Source organism: Colias philodice, chromosome 9 (assembly GCF_061535455.1).
Source record: "Colias philodice isolate Cphi_HAF_F1 chromosome 9, ilColPhil1 Martin Lab GWU primary, whole genome shotgun sequence".
Classification (NCBI taxonomy): Eukaryota; Metazoa; Arthropoda; class Insecta; order Lepidoptera; family Pieridae; genus Colias; species Colias philodice.
Genome location: NC_143094.1, coordinates 5,899,105 through 5,920,450, shown reverse-complemented (window position 1 = coordinate 5,920,450; position 21,346 = coordinate 5,899,105). Strand labels below are relative to the sequence as shown.

Below are 21,346 nucleotides of genomic sequence, written 5' to 3'. Positions count from 1 at the left end.
TGAATAATGGCTTCTATAAATATAAATTCAGTTTAATAACAATTTACATAGTACAATATAGTTACTTCGTTTTTTTTATTATAGACAACTTCCTCCTGAAATCCCAAGACTACAAAATACACAGGAGTAATTATTTAGCAGGGACGTTTATAATATGCAAATACGGTCTAAGAGAAACGTTAATAAATTATTTATTGCGTCTAGGTTTCATAGATATAACTTTGATACTATAAAAGTACCTATAAGCTTCTAGCGTTGAGCCTCAGCGGGACTCAAATAAGATTTGAAGTAAGCAAGATTTTAATAATAGCCTCTGAAGACCGTCGTACCATAACAGTATTAAAATTGGTGTAACTTAATTTTACTAGCCATTTATAGCATGATTTATTTAAGAATTGTATTAAGAATCTTAATTAGGTTGGTGGAGGAATAGTCTGAGTGATAAGTTGAAAATGGCGTAAAATAGAGATAAGTCTCTTAAAAATACGTGCGATAGCTCATTTGATTCGGAATGACATCTAGAAAAATGTATCGGAAATGTGCACACAAAAAATTGCAAAAGTTATAAACAAATTAAGTTGCAAAAAAAAGGTATTTCGTTTATTGTTCGTTTAACTCCGATATTATTAACATTTCAGAAATTTTGAAAAAAGATTCTTAAAGAGGAGGAAATTTCCAACGAAAATCTTCCGACTCCCGGAATTCTATCTCCATATTTATAATTTTAATTTAACGCTGAAAATAGCCCTCCGCGCGGCATTTTTAGTTAGCGCGCGCGGCTTCAAAACCGAGCACGTCACACAGTTAATTATTTTTTTAAGGTATTAAATATTAATTTAAAAATTAAAAAAAATTATGCTGTATTCCGAACACTTCAAAGAATTTGCTCTCGTTGGAAATTTTAATTAAAGTTAATTTTTCAACAAATTAGACAAATGTTAACTAACGAAATTTTTTTAAACTTCCGTCCTTATTGCACATTAAAAAAAATGTTTAAATAATAGTTGGTAAAATTTTTCACTTCGTGGAGCCCTTCATATAAATATACTTAACAAGATCGCACCATAAAAGTTTAAAATTTTTTATTACTTTGTTTATAATAATTTTTTCAAGTTAAGTAACTTGAACAAAAAACTAGAAATTTCTAGTTTTTTGTTAATTTTAAAAAATTATTATAAACGAATTATCTTTGAAGTGTTCGGAATACAGCATAATTTTTTTAAATTTTTAAATTAATATTCTCCATTCCATTTTCAACTTATCACTCAGACTAGAAAGTTGTAAAGAGTTTAAATTAATTTTAGTAAAATTAATAGTTTTAGAGATACATACCTACTTTCTTATTAAAATCGGCCACTGCCCATGGCCTCGCAGTGCAAAAAGACTGGAGCCTCACAGCCGAAAATAAATTAAAAATAAAATCGGCCAAGTGCGAGCCGGACTTACGCTCGGAGGGTTCCAAACAAACTCTCAAAAATAATATTTATTAACATTAAATGTCAGCTATTTAACTATATGAATATAATCCATACTAATATTATAAATGCGAAAGTAACTCTGTCTGTCTGTCTGTTACTCAATTACGCCTTAACTACTGAACCAATTTGCATGAAATTTGGTATAGAGATATTTTGATACCCGAGAAAGGACATAGGCCACTTTTTATTGCGAAATACACGGGCGAAGCCGGGGCGGACCGCTAGTTAATTATAAATGTTTGATTATTATTAACAGTTCAGCATTATAATAACACTTTTACGTAGTTACCTATTTATAAAAAAATCTATCAAATGATTTCTTGTTCGGTTGAGAAGTGAGGTAAGCACTTCTCGGCGAGTGGGTGGAAAAAATATTTCAACATACATTTTATGATTCATATTGTAATTGAGGGTCCAATAATTGGGTATTTTAGTGTTGGTTTCAAATTACGATATATTTTTATCTTATCGCAAAAAATCCACAGTACAATCACACCTTATACCCTTTTATACGCTTCGCTTTTCCCCTTATCACACCCATCACTGTCAATTATCCTTTATCTTTTATCAAGGCTGTAACATGAATTGCGTAGGTATAATAATCCTTCATGTGTTATTTAAATAATAAATTCTTTATACGTTTTTTTGGTTTGTGTGACAGTTGTAAGAGTATAGGGGTAAGTTAATTTACATCTTTATTTTTTTCTAAGAACTTATTTTTTTTATAATTATTATACCATGTTAACTGTTGTCATGTACCATGTTGTTAAACATTTTCATAAGATAACATGTTACGCTTCTGAATTTATTTGTCATATCTTCGAAGATGTCGCGAATATTTTTGCAGTTTCCTTACAAAATAATTAGTGAATTAAAACAATTTAATAACGTTATTTAAAAATTAAGCTTTATAATTTTAAGTAAACGGGGTATAACACAAAAACCAGTGCGATGAAACTGAGATAGGTACGGGCTTGTTTAAAAAATGCGCTCCAGTAATTTAGTAACGTAGCGAACTACGTTCGGTCGGTGCATCTGGGGAAAATTGCATTTCACGCCTCGCGGCGCAGGGTACCGGTCCTGAGTCTTCAGTCTGGGGTGTGCATTACAAGAGGGGGTTGTTCAGTGCTCGTTACTAAGTTATGCGCCATATATAAACTGTTAAATCGATGCTCTCACACGAAATGAACAGATCCTACTATCCGTCTAATGGTAGCTACGAAAGTTTGTGAGGATGGATGGTAAGTTTGTAACTCTGTTGCGAAAAAACTACTGAACGAATTGGGGTCTAACTTTACGGTAATATAGATTACTAGAGGTCCGCCCCGGCTTCGCCCGTGGTACATATTTCGCAATAAAAGGTAGCCTATGTCCTTTCTCGGGTATCAAAATATCTCCATAACAAATTTCATGCAAATTGGTTCAGTAATTAAAGCGTGATTGAGTAACAGACAGACTGACAGAGTTACTTTCGCATTTATAATATTAGTATGGATATGTCAGAATAACACACGAGCTAGAGAAATAGTACTAGATTTAGTCCGCCGCGTGGCACAGCTCGTATATAATAACTTGCCATTACCATTCCTCTGATTCCTCATACAGTTATTAGTTGGTACCTAAGTATTTTCAGATAGCCGCTAAAATGGTCTACAATCTATGAAAACGAATGCTTTTCTATTCTATGTGACGGTTACATGTTTATTGTTTAACCCTTAACACGGCAAGCCCTGAAATAATGTACCCAGATATGACCTGAATTGGTTTTAGTGATAGTTATTGATTAAAAAATACTAGTTATAGTAGAGAAAAAAATATAAAAAAAATTCTGTAAGTAGGTTTTTCAGGATGTCCGTTAAAACGGCCTATGCCAAGAACCCCGTCTTCATTGCTGTCTCAAAAAACGGACAACGCTGTCATACAGCTTATAAAATAAGAATGAAAAATAAATAAAATTTACTTAATATATAACACAATTGAAAACTATTTCAAGTAGCATTTTATTGTTTTATTGTATCACAGTAGTTTCACTATCTATTATAACAAAAAATTCTTCAATTATAACTAAATACCTAACAAATGATAATTGAGCCATCTCGAGCTCAGTCACGCTATTTAGTTGTGTGGAAAGTTAAATAACATTTATTATTTCGTGTCAAGCAACCTTTGGTTTCATTTAATACAAATAATAATGGTTTTTCTAAAATGTGAAGTGATATTTGGCCGATGATTAGGACATTTAGACGAAATGCATGTGGAGGTCGAGGAACTCCCGGTTCTATTGTAGACCCAACAGATTTAACTGGTCTTAGATTATATTCATAATTTTGAACTTAATTAAAAATAATTCTACATATAATTAAAGACTGTAAAGCAAGAAAATCCCATAAAAGTGATATTTTATTAAAGTACGAATCATGGCATCGTCCGTTTCTTGGGACATGCCAATGGGTTCTTAGTTACCTGTATCTACGGCACTGTCCCAAAAAACGGACCAGCTATATTTCGAATATTTTGTCATAGAATTATTTGAATATTTCATAATCTTTAGAGCTAAAACAACACTTTATCTCACCTGAAAGTTAAATCAATAGCAATCAAACATGGAAACTATTTCATTAAAGCTATTATTGACCAGAAACACAAACCATCACTAATTCCGGGAATACCTAAATTTAACAGTCATCTAGCACACGAATGAAATGTTCTCTATAATTGGCATGTAGGAGAAAAATAAAGGATTGTTAACGTACTTTCTCCAACGTAGTCAATTTTCTCGATTTATTGGAACTTTCAAGATTTACACGGTAATAAGTACATGTACTAAAAAAGTGACAGAAAAGCTTTAAGGGTTAAGGTAAAAAATTTCGTACTCAACCTATGTTACGTTGAGTACTTACCCTACGGTCTACGGGGTTTCGTTCTGATAAATTATTAGCGACAGTCTAACATGCTAATGTACATTGCGAGCTTATGGGTTAATAAAATTAAAGTGAAGACAGTCAAGTTAATCCTTTCATTCAATAGAACGAGTAGGTACTCACCTCGTGAGTAATCAGTTTTAATTTGTATTTTAACTGTGACGTGAATCTTTTCACATAAACCCTTTAGTATTAATTGTACTTACCTTATTATTATGAACTTATAAGTTTAGTGTATTCAGAACACCTACACAATTTTGTAGAGTTAAACTTCATGATCTCAAAATTTTCAAAGGTCAGATATGAGTGTTTGAATTTAGAACAAGCGAAGGGGTAGAGAAAGATGGAAAATAATGGATTTTAGATCTCAGACCTTAATTATTAATTTTATCTTTATTATTAATTTTAAATTTTGTATAGAAAACGCATTGTTTTTTTTTATAAAAATCACCATTAATTACAAAATCGTATGCCAATCGATTATTATCAGCCTTCGATGTCTTAAATACCTTCTAAGTGAAAAGCTTTTATTACATCAATGATTGGCTGCTGAATCATGAATGGCGGTCGACATAAAATTCTGATTGTTGTTTTTTTATGAATTTCTTTTTTCTCGATAAAATAGAGAATCAATCTTACTGTGACGATTCTCTAATGAGGACATAAATAAAAGGAAAGAGGTATAATGAAATAAAAGAACGGTGCGAAACATCAAGTTGTCTTTATTCATGTTTACAATACTAATATTTTGTACTACGAGAGAAAAATCATTAAGTTCATTCTATGTACAAAAAATATGTTAGTAGATATGCAATCATTTGATGCCTATCTTCATTAAAGACAAGAATAAAATCTCAAGAATAATAAACCGAGTAAATAAATAAAAATTTAGGCACTGTATCTTAAATATTTTCTCAACATATCACATTCATTGGCTCTATATAGAGTATATCATACACATTATTATATAATTCATATTTTATACTAGTAAGCGTTTCATTCTTAAAGAATTATTATCAAAGATTTATTATTAACACATTTTTAAGGTTCTGTAGGGACTTCGCAATAGGTATTAATTATTATACCTGTACCTATAAATATCGGTATTGAAATGTCACGGCAGAGTGGAACATTGAAACTTTGACCAAGGTTCCTTAAACACAATGGCCACCGAGTAATTACTACTCTCTACAGAATTATAAATCGACTTCTTTTGATTTTGTGCGAAATTAATTTATGTCTTACATATTTCATTACTGTGGTATATAAATGAAAGATATCACAACCAATGCCTCGATATAAAGTTATTGACAAAAACATTGTTTTTCATTGCCATAATCATGTGTTGATTTGTCTCAATAAGTATTATTGCATGTAATCTTATAACATAAGTATTAAAATACACCTAAAATTTGACACATTTTTTACTACTTCACGAGATTAGTCAGTAATGTTCATCCTTAGATTTTAGTAATATTTGATATATTTGATGAATTATCATCGTTAACATTACGATATCAAATATTTTTTACACATTACAATCAGATAGAAGACATAAGAATAATTTATGTTGACTTTATGACTCCTTTGCAAAATGGTTGTTTCACTAGAAAATATTTCATCGAATTGAGCTCTAGGAAGACTGCATTTTCTCACATTTTTGGCACATCTTGTTTATTAGTATAAAGGTACGTAACAGGTAAGTATTGTCAGACAATTTACAATAATTATCAAACAAAATAGAAATTACGAAATTTAAATAGATTTAAGATTTAACGAAAGTACTAAAGGTCCCATTGTGAATTGTGATGAAATAAGTATAAAATGTAAGGTCTTAGGACACAAAATTTAATTGAGTATAGGACTATTGAAAAACTGTAGTCACTAAGGAAATCGTTTAACTTACACCAATACCTAATTACATTCTTTGTTCAGAAAAACACGACTAAAAAAAGAACAAAGAGATTTAATGGCAATATTTTAAGAATAACACACTGCTGAGAACATCTGCTACGTATCACACATTTAAATGACTATAATCTAAACAGTGACTAGATAAATAAACAACTTTAACCTAATAATCAAATTATTTATATGATTTCTGATATGTACATTTATTATTGAAACGAGTGAAAGGAAATTTTATTTCGCCGACAGGAATATTTCACTAGTTATATTATAAAAAATAGAAGCTTTCAATTAAACTTGTTGTACTTACTAACATTGAGAGTTAACTTGAAATTATCTACTAATGAGCATATTGGAATAAATAATCTTAACTGTTAAAATTATTTTTGAGACTGTACGTGCTCTGGTTGGAGGCTCTCGTCGGCAACAATCGTTCGGACACTTCACTTATATCACTAGCAGAATACCTATTTCTTTTCATATTTGCACCTTTACAGTCTTTGTCAAATAGTCTTTTTGCCTCTGGCTGTGTATTAACACACTTGGCGCTGCCGGTGGGACTTATTTCGGCTTTATCACTGGCCGTACTGGAGGGAGATTGACTTCCGTTTTCAGATTCCACGATTTGTTCTAATCCACTTGGCCGGCGACTTCGAGTGTCGTAATACTCTACAGCTGGAGCCATAACCGGTGTTAGGTTTGCCATGGGATCTAAGCCGAGTAAAAGCATCACGGTCGCTGGATGTTCCATTATGTATTGTGTGACGCAGTTCAAAAAAGGATCCGTTTGAGTGCATCGATTTACTTTTGGTCGCTCCGGAGTTATTGGCCTCTCCTGCTGTAATGCAATATATTTTAACATATTTGTCAAAAAATATCATTTGTTTATATTGTGTTAACTATTAAGAATATATAAGTACCTGATCCCAACAAAACACATCAGGCGGATGACTGCAGCTGCGAGCTAGTTGATTGGGTGGAGTATTCCACTGCAAGTTAGGGTTAGAATGTGCGGCATGCCATACGGGACCTGTCATCTCCTGTAGAGCGTGGATTGCATTCCGTACCTGTTTACAAAGCAAATTTACACTTGGAGAAAGATAAACTTGCGTAAGTGTTGAAGACGAATAATAAAATACTTCTACCTATTGTAAGGGCAAAAACAAAGCAAAAATAATAGTAGATAAATAAACAGCTCTACAAATTCTAATGACGCTCTTATAAAATTACTGCTTAAATAAAACATTACTTACATATGCATTTAACTGCAACAACATGTTAGATTGAAAAAAAAGATTAATAAAGTTTGTTTTGTAACCAACGGACACAGCTGAATGAAATGCACGAATAAACGTACTGGGTTTACGAATATCGCACACGTATGCGCACACGTTATTTGATTGTTTACCAACCTCCATGCTGAGCGCGGCGACGTCATGATGTAAACTGGATACCTGTGTGTCGAGTCTCTCTACAGACGAACGTATTTCTAAATTTAAACCTTCCAAAGAGTCGGCTCTAGTAATTTTGGGCGTTGCTACGGAACGTTGTCTTTCAATTCTCTCCCGTAATTCCTTATGAGTTAATCGGGCTTGCCCGTCTGATCTGTAAAGAAAATGTTTAATATTGTTTTGATCACGGAATAGCGATACAAAGATGATTGTTTAAAAAAAGTGAACGTTAGTAACCTAAATCTTGCATGACGGGGACTACTAGTACTAGGAACCAGCGGTTTTTTCGGTGATAAAACCTGATCTTCTGCTGCGTTTTCATCATCTTCCGATATCGATGGTAGAGTTAACGAGGGGTGTCCATTTCCATCAGATTCCTGTTCTGCCTCATATCCCTCTCTCAAATTGTACGTGAGGTCATGTTGTATATCGTGTATAAATTCATGCTGGTATTCTGGATATAAGCGCAGTACCTCAGCGAGACCAATCATGTTAATGCACTTGAGATCGCAGTAAGTGAGCGCCTGTAATATTAAACTTGCTCCATTATCAAGGCCTTAATTATTCAAAGTTTAAATGCAAATTTCATGTTAAGGGAAATTATGTGTACCTTCACATCGCTACTAGATTTGACGACGACGTCGGGGTTATTAGACTGCGATGTACCCGTACTGTTGTAAGCTTGTAAGTGGGTATTCATATCGCAACCCACTAAATCACCCTTTCCTGACCAATAAACATTGCACTAATTAATATCTACTTCTCGTACGGATACTTCAACTGTTTTATACTTGAGTATTTTGGTTCAAATTGTTCAAAACAATTGTATTCATCAATTCACATAATAAACCCTTAAACAGCTTTTATTCTAAATTGCCACTTGTATAAATGTCAAGTAGCAGAAATAAGTCTTAAATACAGGAAATCTTGACGCATTGTTGTACTGACTCACCCAATATAGCAACAACCATATCGTTTTGCATCACTTCCATTGAGCCGTTACAAATGTAGTAAATGTATGTCAATGCATCGCCTTTGTGCACGAGATATTCGCCGGGTGCACAGAAGTTGTTTCGAATATGCAGAGATAGAAGCTTGAGGCAGCCCTGAGAGGCGGACTCGAATATAGGTAGCGACAGGATTTCCCTATGTAAATGTAGCGAAACGTCGCCTCTCAATTCTTCGGGGAATTCTTTTAGTGTCTAAAAAATAATACACCTACGTTATTTTTGAAGATAAAAGCTGGAATCGTAAATAACATCCATAGAAATTAAGAAAAAAGTTCTCATCATCTTGTTCTTTGTTAAATTTTATCTTTATCTTATTAAATTATTACTTAATGGCGAATGATGTTATTATCCTTTTTCTTAAAAAACAAAAAAGCTTAGACGGTGCAGATAAAATAGACCGTTTTGTATTTCCACCTCATTTAATTCGGTTCAAAGCGGGAATTTTTTTTCAAAAGAGACAATAGAAAATGCTTTTCATTTTAGGCTCACGAATAGAAAAGCGATTATAATATTTCTTATTAGAACAGTAGGTATGTATTTCAGGTCTCGTTTACAAATGCTATTAATTTTGGCGAAACAATTTATTAACATTGTAGGAGGGAGTGTGGGAGGAACTCTATTATACAATATATATACTCTACAATATATCGTACCTACATTAAATATTTCTACGCAAATCTCCTATTAAAATATTTATCAGATATCTGCATACTTATATAATAGTAATCAGTGAACTTACCTCGTGGATATCAATACCATGGTTGAGGGACCACATCGTCTGAAAATAGTCTTGCATGCGTTGTTTCAGCTCCTTAGGGACTTGGTTGATAGTTAGGAAGTCCTTCAGATCTCGCCATTTACTTTGATACATCGATCGGCGCGAATACATCCTTTGTATGATTGCGGTTACGTTACCGAACACCACAGCGTGCATTAGAGCTGATAAAACGATATAAATATTATAGTGTGTGAGCGTTCTATTTTTTTTTAAATCGGGTGGTACTTAAGCAAATATTATGAAGTACCTGGGTCTAAAATATATTATAATTTATAATAGTAACTAAATTCTGTATAAAATAAAATCTAGTAATTGTCAAATATGTATACGACGTGTACACTGTACACGTATAAAATATATCTAGTAAAAAATATTCTAATTCAATTTATTTTATACTGAAAGATTGAGATATTGAATAACAGCGAAGCTGCCAACAGCAATACAAGAGAACAAAAATAAAGAGAACTCTCATTTAAGATTTCGGTTTCATTTTCTCTACTATTTGAAGATCGAAGCAACGTCGTTATTGCATTGTGAGATTAAATTAATATCTGAAGGGTTTTGTTATGTAATCTGACGCGCTTAGTATCACAGATGCTGAGCGAACAATACTTTTAAAAGTAAGAAGTTATATTTAATATTAAGTTACATTATCCCATTATAAAGAAGTTTCGTAGTTTGGGAGAAAATATGTCTAGTTTTATAAAAAAACCTTGAGGTGTTTTGAACAACGGGTATTTTGAACGTTGAGACATTTTACTCTCTTTTAATAATAAATATAGGTATAAGGGTACATAATTGTAAATGTGAGACAAGAGATAATACTCTATCAAAATGATATTTCTTAACCCTTATTAAAAAGTATTGAAATAGATTAATAAAAACAAGAAGGAAAGCATGAGCACAGTAAGTAGTAGTTTTGGAATATTGGTGTTGTTAGTCAAGATATACCATGACTCTAGTCATATGACAGAAAAGGTATAATGTATAAATATCTTCCTCCTTTGTTTCTATTATTTCCAAGAAACACGTTAACTATATTTTGTCTGTAAGTAAAAGAAAATCCTCTTTATAAAATATGAGAAATCTCGTTATTTTCAGAGGGTGAATAATTCCCCTTTCGCAGGCAACAAAATCTAAACAAAAGACTTAATCCTTCTCTATATTTAGCTAAGCAAGAGTAAAAATAACGTGATAATGAAATAATGTTGACCTCATAAGAGGCAACTCATGTATAATGTAGTAATTACATAGAACTAATTTTATATGCCCTCGGATGTAGAGCACAATGCCTACTACTATACAAATGTAAAAGTTAAGGAAACCTTAGCCTATTAGCTCAGTTTATTAAAATAATCTACTACTAACTACATACTTTTAATATAGTTAGATATTTACGAAGGTATGTATTACTATGTAAGTATGTTTATGAGTTAAAGTTTTAAATCACTTATCGGTGAAATTCTCTAGCTGACCTAAATTGTCGACTTCTGTATCACACAATCAATATAGCTATTGAAGGTCTAATAATATTCACCAAGGTATTTATTAACTTTATTTCGAAATAATCGTATCTTGTCATTCACACACATAGATGATATGTAAGTAGAATCTAACCTCCGACCAACATAACCAGTATGCTGAAAATTTTCTCTGGCAAAGTGTTCGCTGACACATTTCCGAAGCCGACGCTCGTTAACGACGAGCAGGTGAAATACAGCGCCGTCACATAGCTTTCGCTGTGTGATATGTTCACTATTGGTATTTTCAATCTTTCCGCCAAGTTATTGATCCAACCTTAGGAGACAAAAAGAACACGTAGCGTTAATGAACTTCGTTTTTGTTGCGATTCGAAATAAAGGTATGTTGCTGAATTCAAAGGATTCTTTATGACTACAAACTATCATAAAAAATGTTCTTTCGTTTAATCCGTAAAGAGAAACGTCTCAATCGTTATTTAATCATAAAAAATCTAACAATTTGGACTATATAAAATGGAAATTACCTAAATCCCAACTTTCATTTTTGTGATGTTCGATCTCTTTTTCGGCAATGATAAACCAAATGCAGGCGAGCCAGTGAGCAACTAACGTGAACGACAACATGAGTAGCGTAAGGATGAGGGCTGAGTATTGCGAGTAACGGTCCATCTTCTGCAGCAGTCTCGCGAGTCGTAGCAAACGGGTAAGCTTCACTAAGTGAACATTCCCGTGCGGTGACTCCTGTACAAAACCGAAAGATTACATTACCATTAGATATTATAGGTAATACCTTAAAAATGTAATTTAATACATTAGCGCACTAGTATCTTAAAAATTTAATTTAACGGATGTTAATTTATAAATATTACGGAAAATGAAATATGGAAAATGAAATTCACTCGATTAGTAAAGTAGAATTATTTTCAAAAGGTGCGCTAATGTTATGTTGTTCTCACGTGGAAAATGGATGGACGATCCAATCATATATTTTCAACGTATATTTTCATAAGTGCCTATACGTGACAGTATACAATATACGTTAACATTTTCGTTTAATTCACACTTTGTAACCTACTGTGATAAAGTTTCTATTTATATCCATCGTAGGTAGGTACTTCAAACATAAACGCTTCGTGAAACACTGTACGATATATTATTACGTATTAAAATCACGTGTAGCAACAAGTTGATTTTACAAGAGCTTTATGGATTTAACTCTCCTGGCTCTAACAATAGCTTTTGAAACATTTAGTATTCACGATAGCTATCTATGATCTCTTATGAAGTGGATCGAACAATCGAGAATTTCAAACGAAGCGCACATGTTCAGAATCTAAACAGTTGCGACAGCGCGGCGCTGAAACCGTTTGAAGTTCGTTGATACAACAATAATTAAAACTTCGCTGTTAAATTAATTAATTAGGCGGCATTGCTAACGTGTCTTACCGTCCCGCTGTATACGTCTGAAGCGTAAAGTAGGTCAAAAGGGAGCGCGGCCAGGAGATCCACCACGAACCATGAACGTATATAATTAAGAGCTATCGCTTTGGAGTCGGATACCACTTCCCCTTTCTTGCTTACAAACGTCGTTCGGAAGTTAAGGACGATATCTGAATATAAGAGACATCTTAATAAGCTGATATTGAAATCATTTTAATTAGATTTTGTATAAAATTTATATTTTACCTATAATAAAAAGTGCTTCCACTATGACATCGCTCGTTACACTTATCCTGGGGTGGCCTTCGTCGACGAAACTGGCGTTATATGGCACAACAACCGCTACATAAAATGTTGCTATTAGGATTAACCAATCCCAGAAGGTTTTAAAAACGCCATAATGCGAGATAATAAATTTTGACTTTTTTATCGCTGACGTTTTGTACTCGGGAAGCGGGGGATCCGACGAATGTAGCAGGTTCTAAAATGTTCATAAATTGTTATTTATACATTCATTATTTTCGTACATGTTAAGATTTACATATAAATCTTAACTATATGCAATTCATTTGTTAGAAGCGATCGGGGTACCTTACTGACATTGTTGAGTTTTAGTTTAGACTTCATTTTATCCGGTTTGTAGTGTCCTGAAAGCTGGTAAAGAACGGCCCTGGAGCGCCGCCTGCCCATGTTAGCGGGTGAAGGCGCTTCGGGGTCAAGATTGCCATTCGGGTCTGGAAGGAGGCAACTAGATTCAGCTCGGAACCGGGCGCCCAAGAGTGCCGCTGCGGGTACAAATGGGGACAACGCTAGAGTTACCACGCCAGCCGAAGGCCGCACCGCGGCTCCTGTACGCATAAACCACCCTGTTACTAAACTAACTGTTTGTTTGTAACCCTTCCACACGACTTTATAAAAAAAAAACGTTTCAAATAACATTAAAATTCAACGCGATGAATTATTATAAAGGACGTAAAATATTATCGAAATAATCTAAGCGCTCGTGTGGAAGGCTCCTAAAAGCCGTTACATTAAGTGCTATAGACGTAAAAACGTTACAAGTACAGGATTTTCTTTGTGCCGTAAGCTATGAAAAGTTTTTGATGATGGAATCACTCGACAGTCACGCAAAGGATAAGCATAATGAATATTCACGAGAAGAAATGTGAATAAATGCGATACGAGAAACGGATTATTTGAGGTATTACTGTTTTGAGGTAACATTTGAAAGTAAGAATAATTTACCTTCTCGGATCATAAAGAAAATCCCATACGCGTTTATTTTACTCCAAAGAAGTAGGAATGGATGAGATAGCAAAAAGTTACAAACATGCGTCAGACTTACCTATTCACAAGATTAATTATTTTAAGATTAAGACGAAAATACATGCGCATAACTAACCAAATATGTTTATCTAATATTGTTAAGGGATTTTCCTTTTTTTATTGTTCAGAAATGAAGATTTAAAGAATAGCATTACTTAATTTATTAAAATAATAAATTAATACCACGATGCAACTTTAAGTTAGAATAAATATAGTTTAATACGATACTTTTAAATAACCTTTCTCAGCACTAACATGCATTTTGATGAGCAATTTGATGCAACCAAGTTGTTAAACACATTCGATTAATATCACTTTTCAATGCTTTCAAATATGAGAATATTAAAAAGTGTGTAAATAATTTCATTAGAATGTTTTAAGTATGTATTATAATTTATTGTATTAATAATAACGAGAAAATTCAACGACTTGTTACTAAAAATCAAAAGGTTTTATTACTTTGAAAATTCAGCTAGACATATTTGATAGTAACAAAAGAAATTTATGTATTTTTACCCCAAAAATTTATCACTGTTAACGAACCTGACACTTTTATTGCAATACTAAAATAACAGGCGTATTATAGCACGCTATAAGTGTTTATTACGCTCATATTACGGATATTAATTACCTGAATTTCCTTGAAGAAACATAATATGTGAGCGGCAGATTCACTAACAATGGTCTATTAACTTTCGATAATTACAGGGTGGTTTCGGTAGGTATTACATATGAAGCGTAAATAATTTTATCTTTACACAGAAAAATTGTATACGATATATTATACAAATAAATAATGGGAGTTATCATATATACTTTCCTTTCTGATCACAGAATGTTCTATGTGTACTGTGTAAGTAGTTCTAAGGCTTCTGTACAACTATTAAAGAGTTAAATAAATAAATAAAATACATAAATGTTTAAAATATATATTACCTATTGCCGGCTCTACATATAATTGAAGAGAAGTTTTTCCAGGGTTCTACACTAATCTATACTACTGTTATGAAAAACGTTCTTAGAATAAATAAAAATAATGGTAATAACTAATTACCAAACCATACCTACTTCAAATATTAGCTAGCTAATTAGCTACCTAAAACACAAATTTAATGAAACACCTACAAACATTTAAATGAGTTTTTACCGTGCGATGACGATCCAACGAGGGGTCTAATGTCACAACAACGTGCTCGGAACACGTTACAGGATTGTAAAATGTACATTTCGAAAGAATTATGTTATATCAATAATCATATTAGTACTAATCTAAAGGTATTCCCCACTATATGATTGCAAGAGCCTAATTTGTAATTGCTCGGTAGATCTACGTGGTGGATTGCAATATTTTAATTGTTACTTATCTATTGGTCTATATATTTTGTAGTCATGCTTAAGTACTATAGATATCCTTTATTACTAGTAGGTATATTTTAATTGGAAGTAGAGGCTTGAAGAGAATGCACGAGTACGTATAGGTACATTCAATATTTACACAGTATTTTAAAGGGTAGGTAGGTATATGCAATTAAGGTATCATTCAAAATATTGTTTTAGTCTACTTACCGCTATCGAAGTCCTCATTAGTATTCATGGCGGCCATCTTTGTATTTGTGATATCCTTGAATGAGGCGAGAAACAACACGACCTCCCGTTTCTCATTTTTAATTGGAACGATATCGAGCAGGCACCAGAAAGGTGTTCCTGTAAAATAAGACTTATGTAATGGACTAATGGAATATGCATTAGTATTGAAAAAATAAGCTGTAATAGTAGGTCAACCGTTAATTAATAATTTTATGTTATGGAAAATCTCTATTATTCTTTAGTGATTAATGTATTATAAAATTAAATAATTTACTAAACTATAAAACTATACCTACATATTAGAAATCTTTGCAATGGCTACTTCTCTTGTTAATTTTTATTAATTATGAATGAAACGTACATTAATTTAATTTAAATTAGAAAATGAACAACATAAAACCTACAGTAACATTTTTAATAACATTAGACGATGTTTACGACGTTCTACTGAAATACCAACCCGTGTCGATAATTACGTCCACATTCTTCCCGAAGTTCTTGGATTTGAGTGGATGTTATCATTAAATTAAAACATCATGTTTGCATTTTATTAAAACAGCTTATTTATTCTAAGTATTTTACTGAGTTTATTTTGTGTGGAACTGAAAGCAACATAGTACCCACCAAAAAGATATTAATTTTAAGGTCTTTATATTCAGCAGCTGAATTATATCTACTATAATTAAATTATTTAAAACTCCAAAGGCTTGTTTGTATAAATAATTGTGACAACGCACATCTGTGTGCTTGTAAAAGTTTAATTTTGACGAAAGGAATCGTAAACTTGTTATAGGATTTTGTTTACGATAGCGGCTTGGAACGCGTTGAAAAGCTTTTATGTACACAATTAAAGTGTTTTCATTTACTGCTAAATATTTCTTTCATATCTCACATAAGTATATTTGTGTTTGGAATAATTATCTACTCGGTACAAATTTTCCATCTAATAAAGCATATGAATTTATGTATTTTGGTCACGAAAATCCTAATCATTTTCTTTCCGTCATAAATTTAAGACCCTTTTTTTTTCATTTTTCCGTCCCAATAAAGCTCTTTTTCAAACTGTGACATAAAAGGTTTGTTATTCTTGTAAATTTAAACGAAACGACTAATTTACTGTGAGTGGCAAGAAACTCGACTAAGAGTAATTAGCTGTATTTCAACTTCCAGAGTGGCGATGACAACTTGAAATAATATCCTCTACTTTTCAAGTGAATTTTAAAATGAGTCTGCGAAAATTTGCTTAATTCATGAAAAAATATCAAATACAAGTTAGGAATTTGTGTTAAAAGTTACGATGTATCAAACCGCAGCTGTAGTCATCAAAATGTAGTTAAGTATGTGTTATAATAAAAATCACAGTAAATATGTACATATATATATTAAAAAAAACTAGAAAGTTAGTATGTATTTATTTTTAATGTCTGTAATTTTTTGTACATAGGGATCTTTTAGCATACCTAGAATTTCGATTTTAAATACCCACTGAGGCTTGAACATACTGTTGAAATTAAACATTTACTGAGTATTGTTATATCCCTATTGAATACATTTAATCATTATAGTAGTTTGTATTAGAGAGATAAGAGAACAAAAGCAATCAATCCAATTGGGGTGAAGAGAACAAGACCAGATAATTAAAAGCCTTATTTCTAATTGAAATGAGTGATTGTTGCTATAATGAAATATTGTGTTAACAATTTGAAAGAAATTTCTGAAGAATTTAAAGAAACATAAGCGTAGGTAACGTAACCTAAATCTTAACGATTTTCTTCAGTCATGTCAAGGTCCTTTGACAGATTTCTAAAATCACTGGGATTAAATCAAATATTAAAGATATGTGATAAATTCATTTATACCGATTTAACTGAACATAAATTTTAATTTTAACTCTATTTTCATATCCCCATAGCTCCATTGTGTTTTAATTCATCATTTATGTATTTGCTATTAAACTCTTATAATGTAATAGATAATGAAAATTGAAAAGTTGTGATCAGAATTGGCTTTCTAATTTGCAATTAAATTGAGCCGTCAAGTGCAATCCAAAGATAAGAGTGATCCTTATTCTTTAGTGTTCAATAGGGAAGTTTATCACCGGAACTTGCTATTACAGTAACCGTCATAATATTATCTGGCTTATCTAGTGTTTATCTTATTCGATTGTTTCTATTTTTGTGTGATCTACACAAATTATAACAATTGTTTAATTTTAAACAAATTACATTTGTTATTAATGAATGCGAAATATGACAAAAACCTATTAAACATATATGAACTCACTCGTTAGATGGAAAGTGATGAGATAAAGGCGATCAATAGATCACCGAGAGCGCGCAAATCTCTTCGTGCTATAAAGCTTGCTGCTTGACACAGCTTATCCAACTCCTATCCTAGTTTTATTTAGACAAAATTGGAAAAGCAAATAATGCACCTCAACGCAGAAAGAGCAATACACAGATCTAGCTTTGATAACTTCACTGATGCGCGATTGACCCGATTCGACTCACATGCACGGATGGCGTTTAACTTGACCCAATTTATGTCAAACATCAACACTTATTCAAAACACTCATTGCTTTATAGTTAAATAGCCAAATTTCTATCCTACAATGCGAAAGTTTGTGAGTATGTAGATATGGATGTTATTTACTCTTTCACGCAAATACTACTGATTACTGAACCGATAAGGCACACACATAGAGGGAAACTTGGATTAATAAATACAATAGGTTTTATCCCCAAAATCCCGCAGGAACGGAAACTATTTGGGTTTTTCTTTGAAATCGCGGATGAAGCCGCAAGCGGAAAGCTAGTTGGATAATAAAATTACCAATTTTCTTATAGAAGATGAGCTCCAGCTTGAGTTCATGTTTGGAGTCGAGGGCTGCGTCGATCTCGCGGCGGTGGTCTTCGTGTGTGTCGGGCCCGTGGAGGAACTTGCACGCGCAGCCCTTCTGCATGATGTGCGCGCGCGCCCACCCTGTCAGCTCGCAGAACCCGTCCGAGCAGTACACGATGGGGTACGACGGCACCTGCGCGTTCCCCAACACGAAGTTGCTGTCTGCATGCATAAATACACATTATAAGATATTTGAGCTTCGTATTGTTGGTTGTAATCTATAAATATATATCTAGTAAAATACTGTGTTTGTTTTATCAATTTCCAATCAAATTTTTACCCGGTAGGTCAGAGGTCGATAACGTGACCGCGAATTCAATCCCTAATCCCCTATAATAACATATAGGTTACCTACCTACATAAAACAAGCTGGAAAAATACTGACTACGTAGGTTATTGTCTAGTTCTACTTTATTTTATGCCACTGAAATATATATCGTACCTACTTTTAACAGGAGACTTCCCTATTGTTCCGATAAACTGATTTGGGAGGAAATGTTTAACAAATATCGCGTTGATTGTGTAATCAAAGCTATTAATTTAAAATCCAGAATGGCTTTTAATTTAAATATTTACTTTCCTTTATAAATAGACCGAGCGAACAAATCGGACCAGCTGTTGCTCGAAGTATGAATATCTGCACTTAATTTAGTCCAATTGGTAACCACTAACCACATTCATAACGTGAATTAATTCAATGCGAATGCTAATTTTAACCCGATGTGTTCTCAGTAAACATTGTTACAATACCATGCATATGGTATTTTAAGCAGAATAATACAACATGATAGCTATGAATCAAAATCATCTCAGTTTGTGGCTTAGTGACTACGCATGCATGCGAAATTATTCCACAATTTCGCATCTGTTCCACTGTAATTGTGCCCTTAACTTTTGAGGCGAAAATTGTGTGGATAGCAATATGAATACCGAATTATTAAGTGACAGACGTTTCATTTGTTAGAAGCGTCGTAAATTGAAACAGTTCAAACGTGTTTCTATATCTATGCCGGCAACTTTGAGGTCTGTGATTGATGCGGGTAGACTCTATCTACTTTACCCACGATTAAGCCTCTTGTCGTATTTGCCGTTTTGTAGGATGTAATATCAATTACGGAAAATTGAATCAGACCCGATGTTGATATCTGATGTTTATAGTGAAAGACTAAATCGATCTTTTGTTACAGTCAACACTGCATTTACTATCGCAGGACAACGACCTTTAACTTTTTTTAAGAAGAAAGAAGAGTTAAAATGGACTTCCTATCAGTTTCTATTTTTTGCATTGTTTACCTACTTCTATTAAGAATGAGATATATCTGAGCTACATTGGAGTAGATTTATTCTTGAAAGTATTGTAACTCTTTATTAGAGCTCTTATCGCTAATCGTTCTTTTAAAGTCGCACTTTTATTGAGCAATAATTTATATTTCGCTGTTACGAGACTCTCATACGCTTTATTTATAAAGCCATTACAGCTACAAGTAGATTACGATGTAGAATCTATATTAAGATTCATTCACTCGTCTGTAATATCTTCCTTTCATAATCATTAATGAAACCGATAATATAGAGTATAAGTAAATTACTTAGCGGCACATCAAATGTGGTTTATACATGTAAGTATGTATATCCTTATTGAATCAATTATAAAAATTCATATATAGTATAAAAAGTGAAGGACTGTGGTTAAGAAATGTAACCTTCGTATCGAAACCACTTTTGTAATCAATTTTGGTTAAGCCTAGACCCTACATATAACTAGAGCACTTTACAGGTCCGAGCAGCCCACGCATTGTCAACTAGTTTGATGAAAATGAATAATGAAATTGTATGCCTGTAGCCAGAAATGCATGCATTTTATCCGATTTACGCTAAAGCAATAACGAAAAAACAAAATTAATTCTGGAAAAAATATATAGCCAAGATTAAAACGATGATTTCTCCAGAAAATATTCGACGACGAGGCAGTAATGAATCGAATTGCCCAAATTACAGATACTTTTCGTATTAACGAATGCGAAAATATAAATATAATTCTACGAACATAAAAAATTGACTAATTTATTTATAACGTGCGTAAAAGCTCTTTAAACAAATAATTAACAAAATGTGGAAAGAACTAATAGATATATTTAGGCGGAATAAAACTAAAAAATCAGGCATTCACCAATCTCTTCTCTCATCTCATTCTCAATTGAAATTTTTCTACTACATATTTTCTGAAATTCTTTACCTAAAGGTCGATATCTATTGTTTCCATCAAAGACACAGCTCCGGGCTAAGGCGGGTCAAGTACGTTTTTCCTATATACACACTGTCTATAAAACCTTTTTCACCCTACCTGTATCTAATCTCAAATTTTGTTCATCTTCCCAAAAAATTATACACGGTTTTCTTTGGTAATTCGCAATTGTCTTTCATACGAAAATATACCGAATGAGAGTGGTGGGAATTTTAATAATCTTATTTAGAAATTGGAAATAAGTATCTTTATAATTAAAAACATGATCTAAGATTACTCATATTATATTCCATACCTTTTTCCTCAATTAAGTAGGTAGCTCTATATTTAAATCTTTATTTTTGGAATTTTTATTTTTGAAGTTCCATTTTCAAAATAAATACAAACCTTATAATATAGGTTCAGCTACATATTACCACACCTTAAGTTACCAGATTACTATTTTATAATCAAATTCGCTACAGTTATCCAGTTGAATAATAGATAGAAAAATATGAACAGACCAACTTGAAACACTCCCAGGAGAGAGTCCCTCCCACTCAAATAAACATAACGAATAAATAACTTTCCGGAGGGCAGTCTAACTTGTGCAGTGAGTAGGTACTAAAGTCTAAAGCGCAGCCAACCTTCAGGAATATTACAAAGTGATATAAGTCCGAGGGATAAGTTTTGATTGCTCCACCCGATTCTCCACGATCACCCACCTGCTAACGGCGCATTCAAACTCATATACCTGAATAAGTATATCATATAATATAACCTTTTTTGATGGACTTGCGAGGTCCGATAACGGCAACAAATTTGTTTGAATAGCTGTTT

At 32.7% G+C, this 21,346-nt stretch overlaps 1 protein-coding gene across 4 annotated transcripts in view; it reads right to left on the bottom strand.

The window, feature by feature from the left end:
* Nucleotides 1–5,105: 5,105 nt before the first annotated feature.
* LOC149485814 (voltage-gated delayed rectifier potassium channel KCNH8-like) overlaps nt 5,106–21,346 on the bottom strand; it is a 42,584-nt gene continuing 26,343 nt past the window's right edge. The window contains exons 3-16 of one of the 4 annotated variants that reach the window (XM_089699109.1): nt 18,214–18,444; nt 15,360–15,497; nt 13,059–13,315; nt 12,714–12,948; nt 12,474–12,637; nt 11,552–11,768; nt 11,164–11,343; nt 9,508–9,707; nt 8,711–8,960; nt 8,369–8,484; nt 7,996–8,282; nt 7,720–7,912; nt 7,228–7,374; nt 5,106–7,145 (exon numbers count right to left, since the gene is read on the bottom strand). In XM_089699109.1, the coding sequence (XP_089555235.1) occupies nt 6,675–7,145; nt 7,228–7,374; nt 7,720–7,912; nt 7,996–8,282; nt 8,369–8,484; nt 8,711–8,960; nt 9,508–9,707; nt 11,164–11,343; nt 11,552–11,768; nt 12,474–12,637; nt 12,714–12,948; nt 13,059–13,315; nt 15,360–15,497; nt 18,214–18,444 (3,086 nt within the window). In that variant the 3' untranslated portion in view covers nt 5,106–6,674. The remainder of the gene's footprint in view (nt 7,146–7,227; nt 7,375–7,719; nt 7,913–7,995; nt 8,283–8,368; nt 8,485–8,710; nt 8,961–9,507; nt 9,708–11,163; nt 11,344–11,551; nt 11,769–12,473; nt 12,638–12,713; nt 12,949–13,058; nt 13,316–15,359; nt 15,498–18,213; nt 18,445–21,346) is intronic. The other 3 variants (XM_089699110.1, XM_089699111.1, XM_089699112.1) reach the window with 3 other exon arrangements.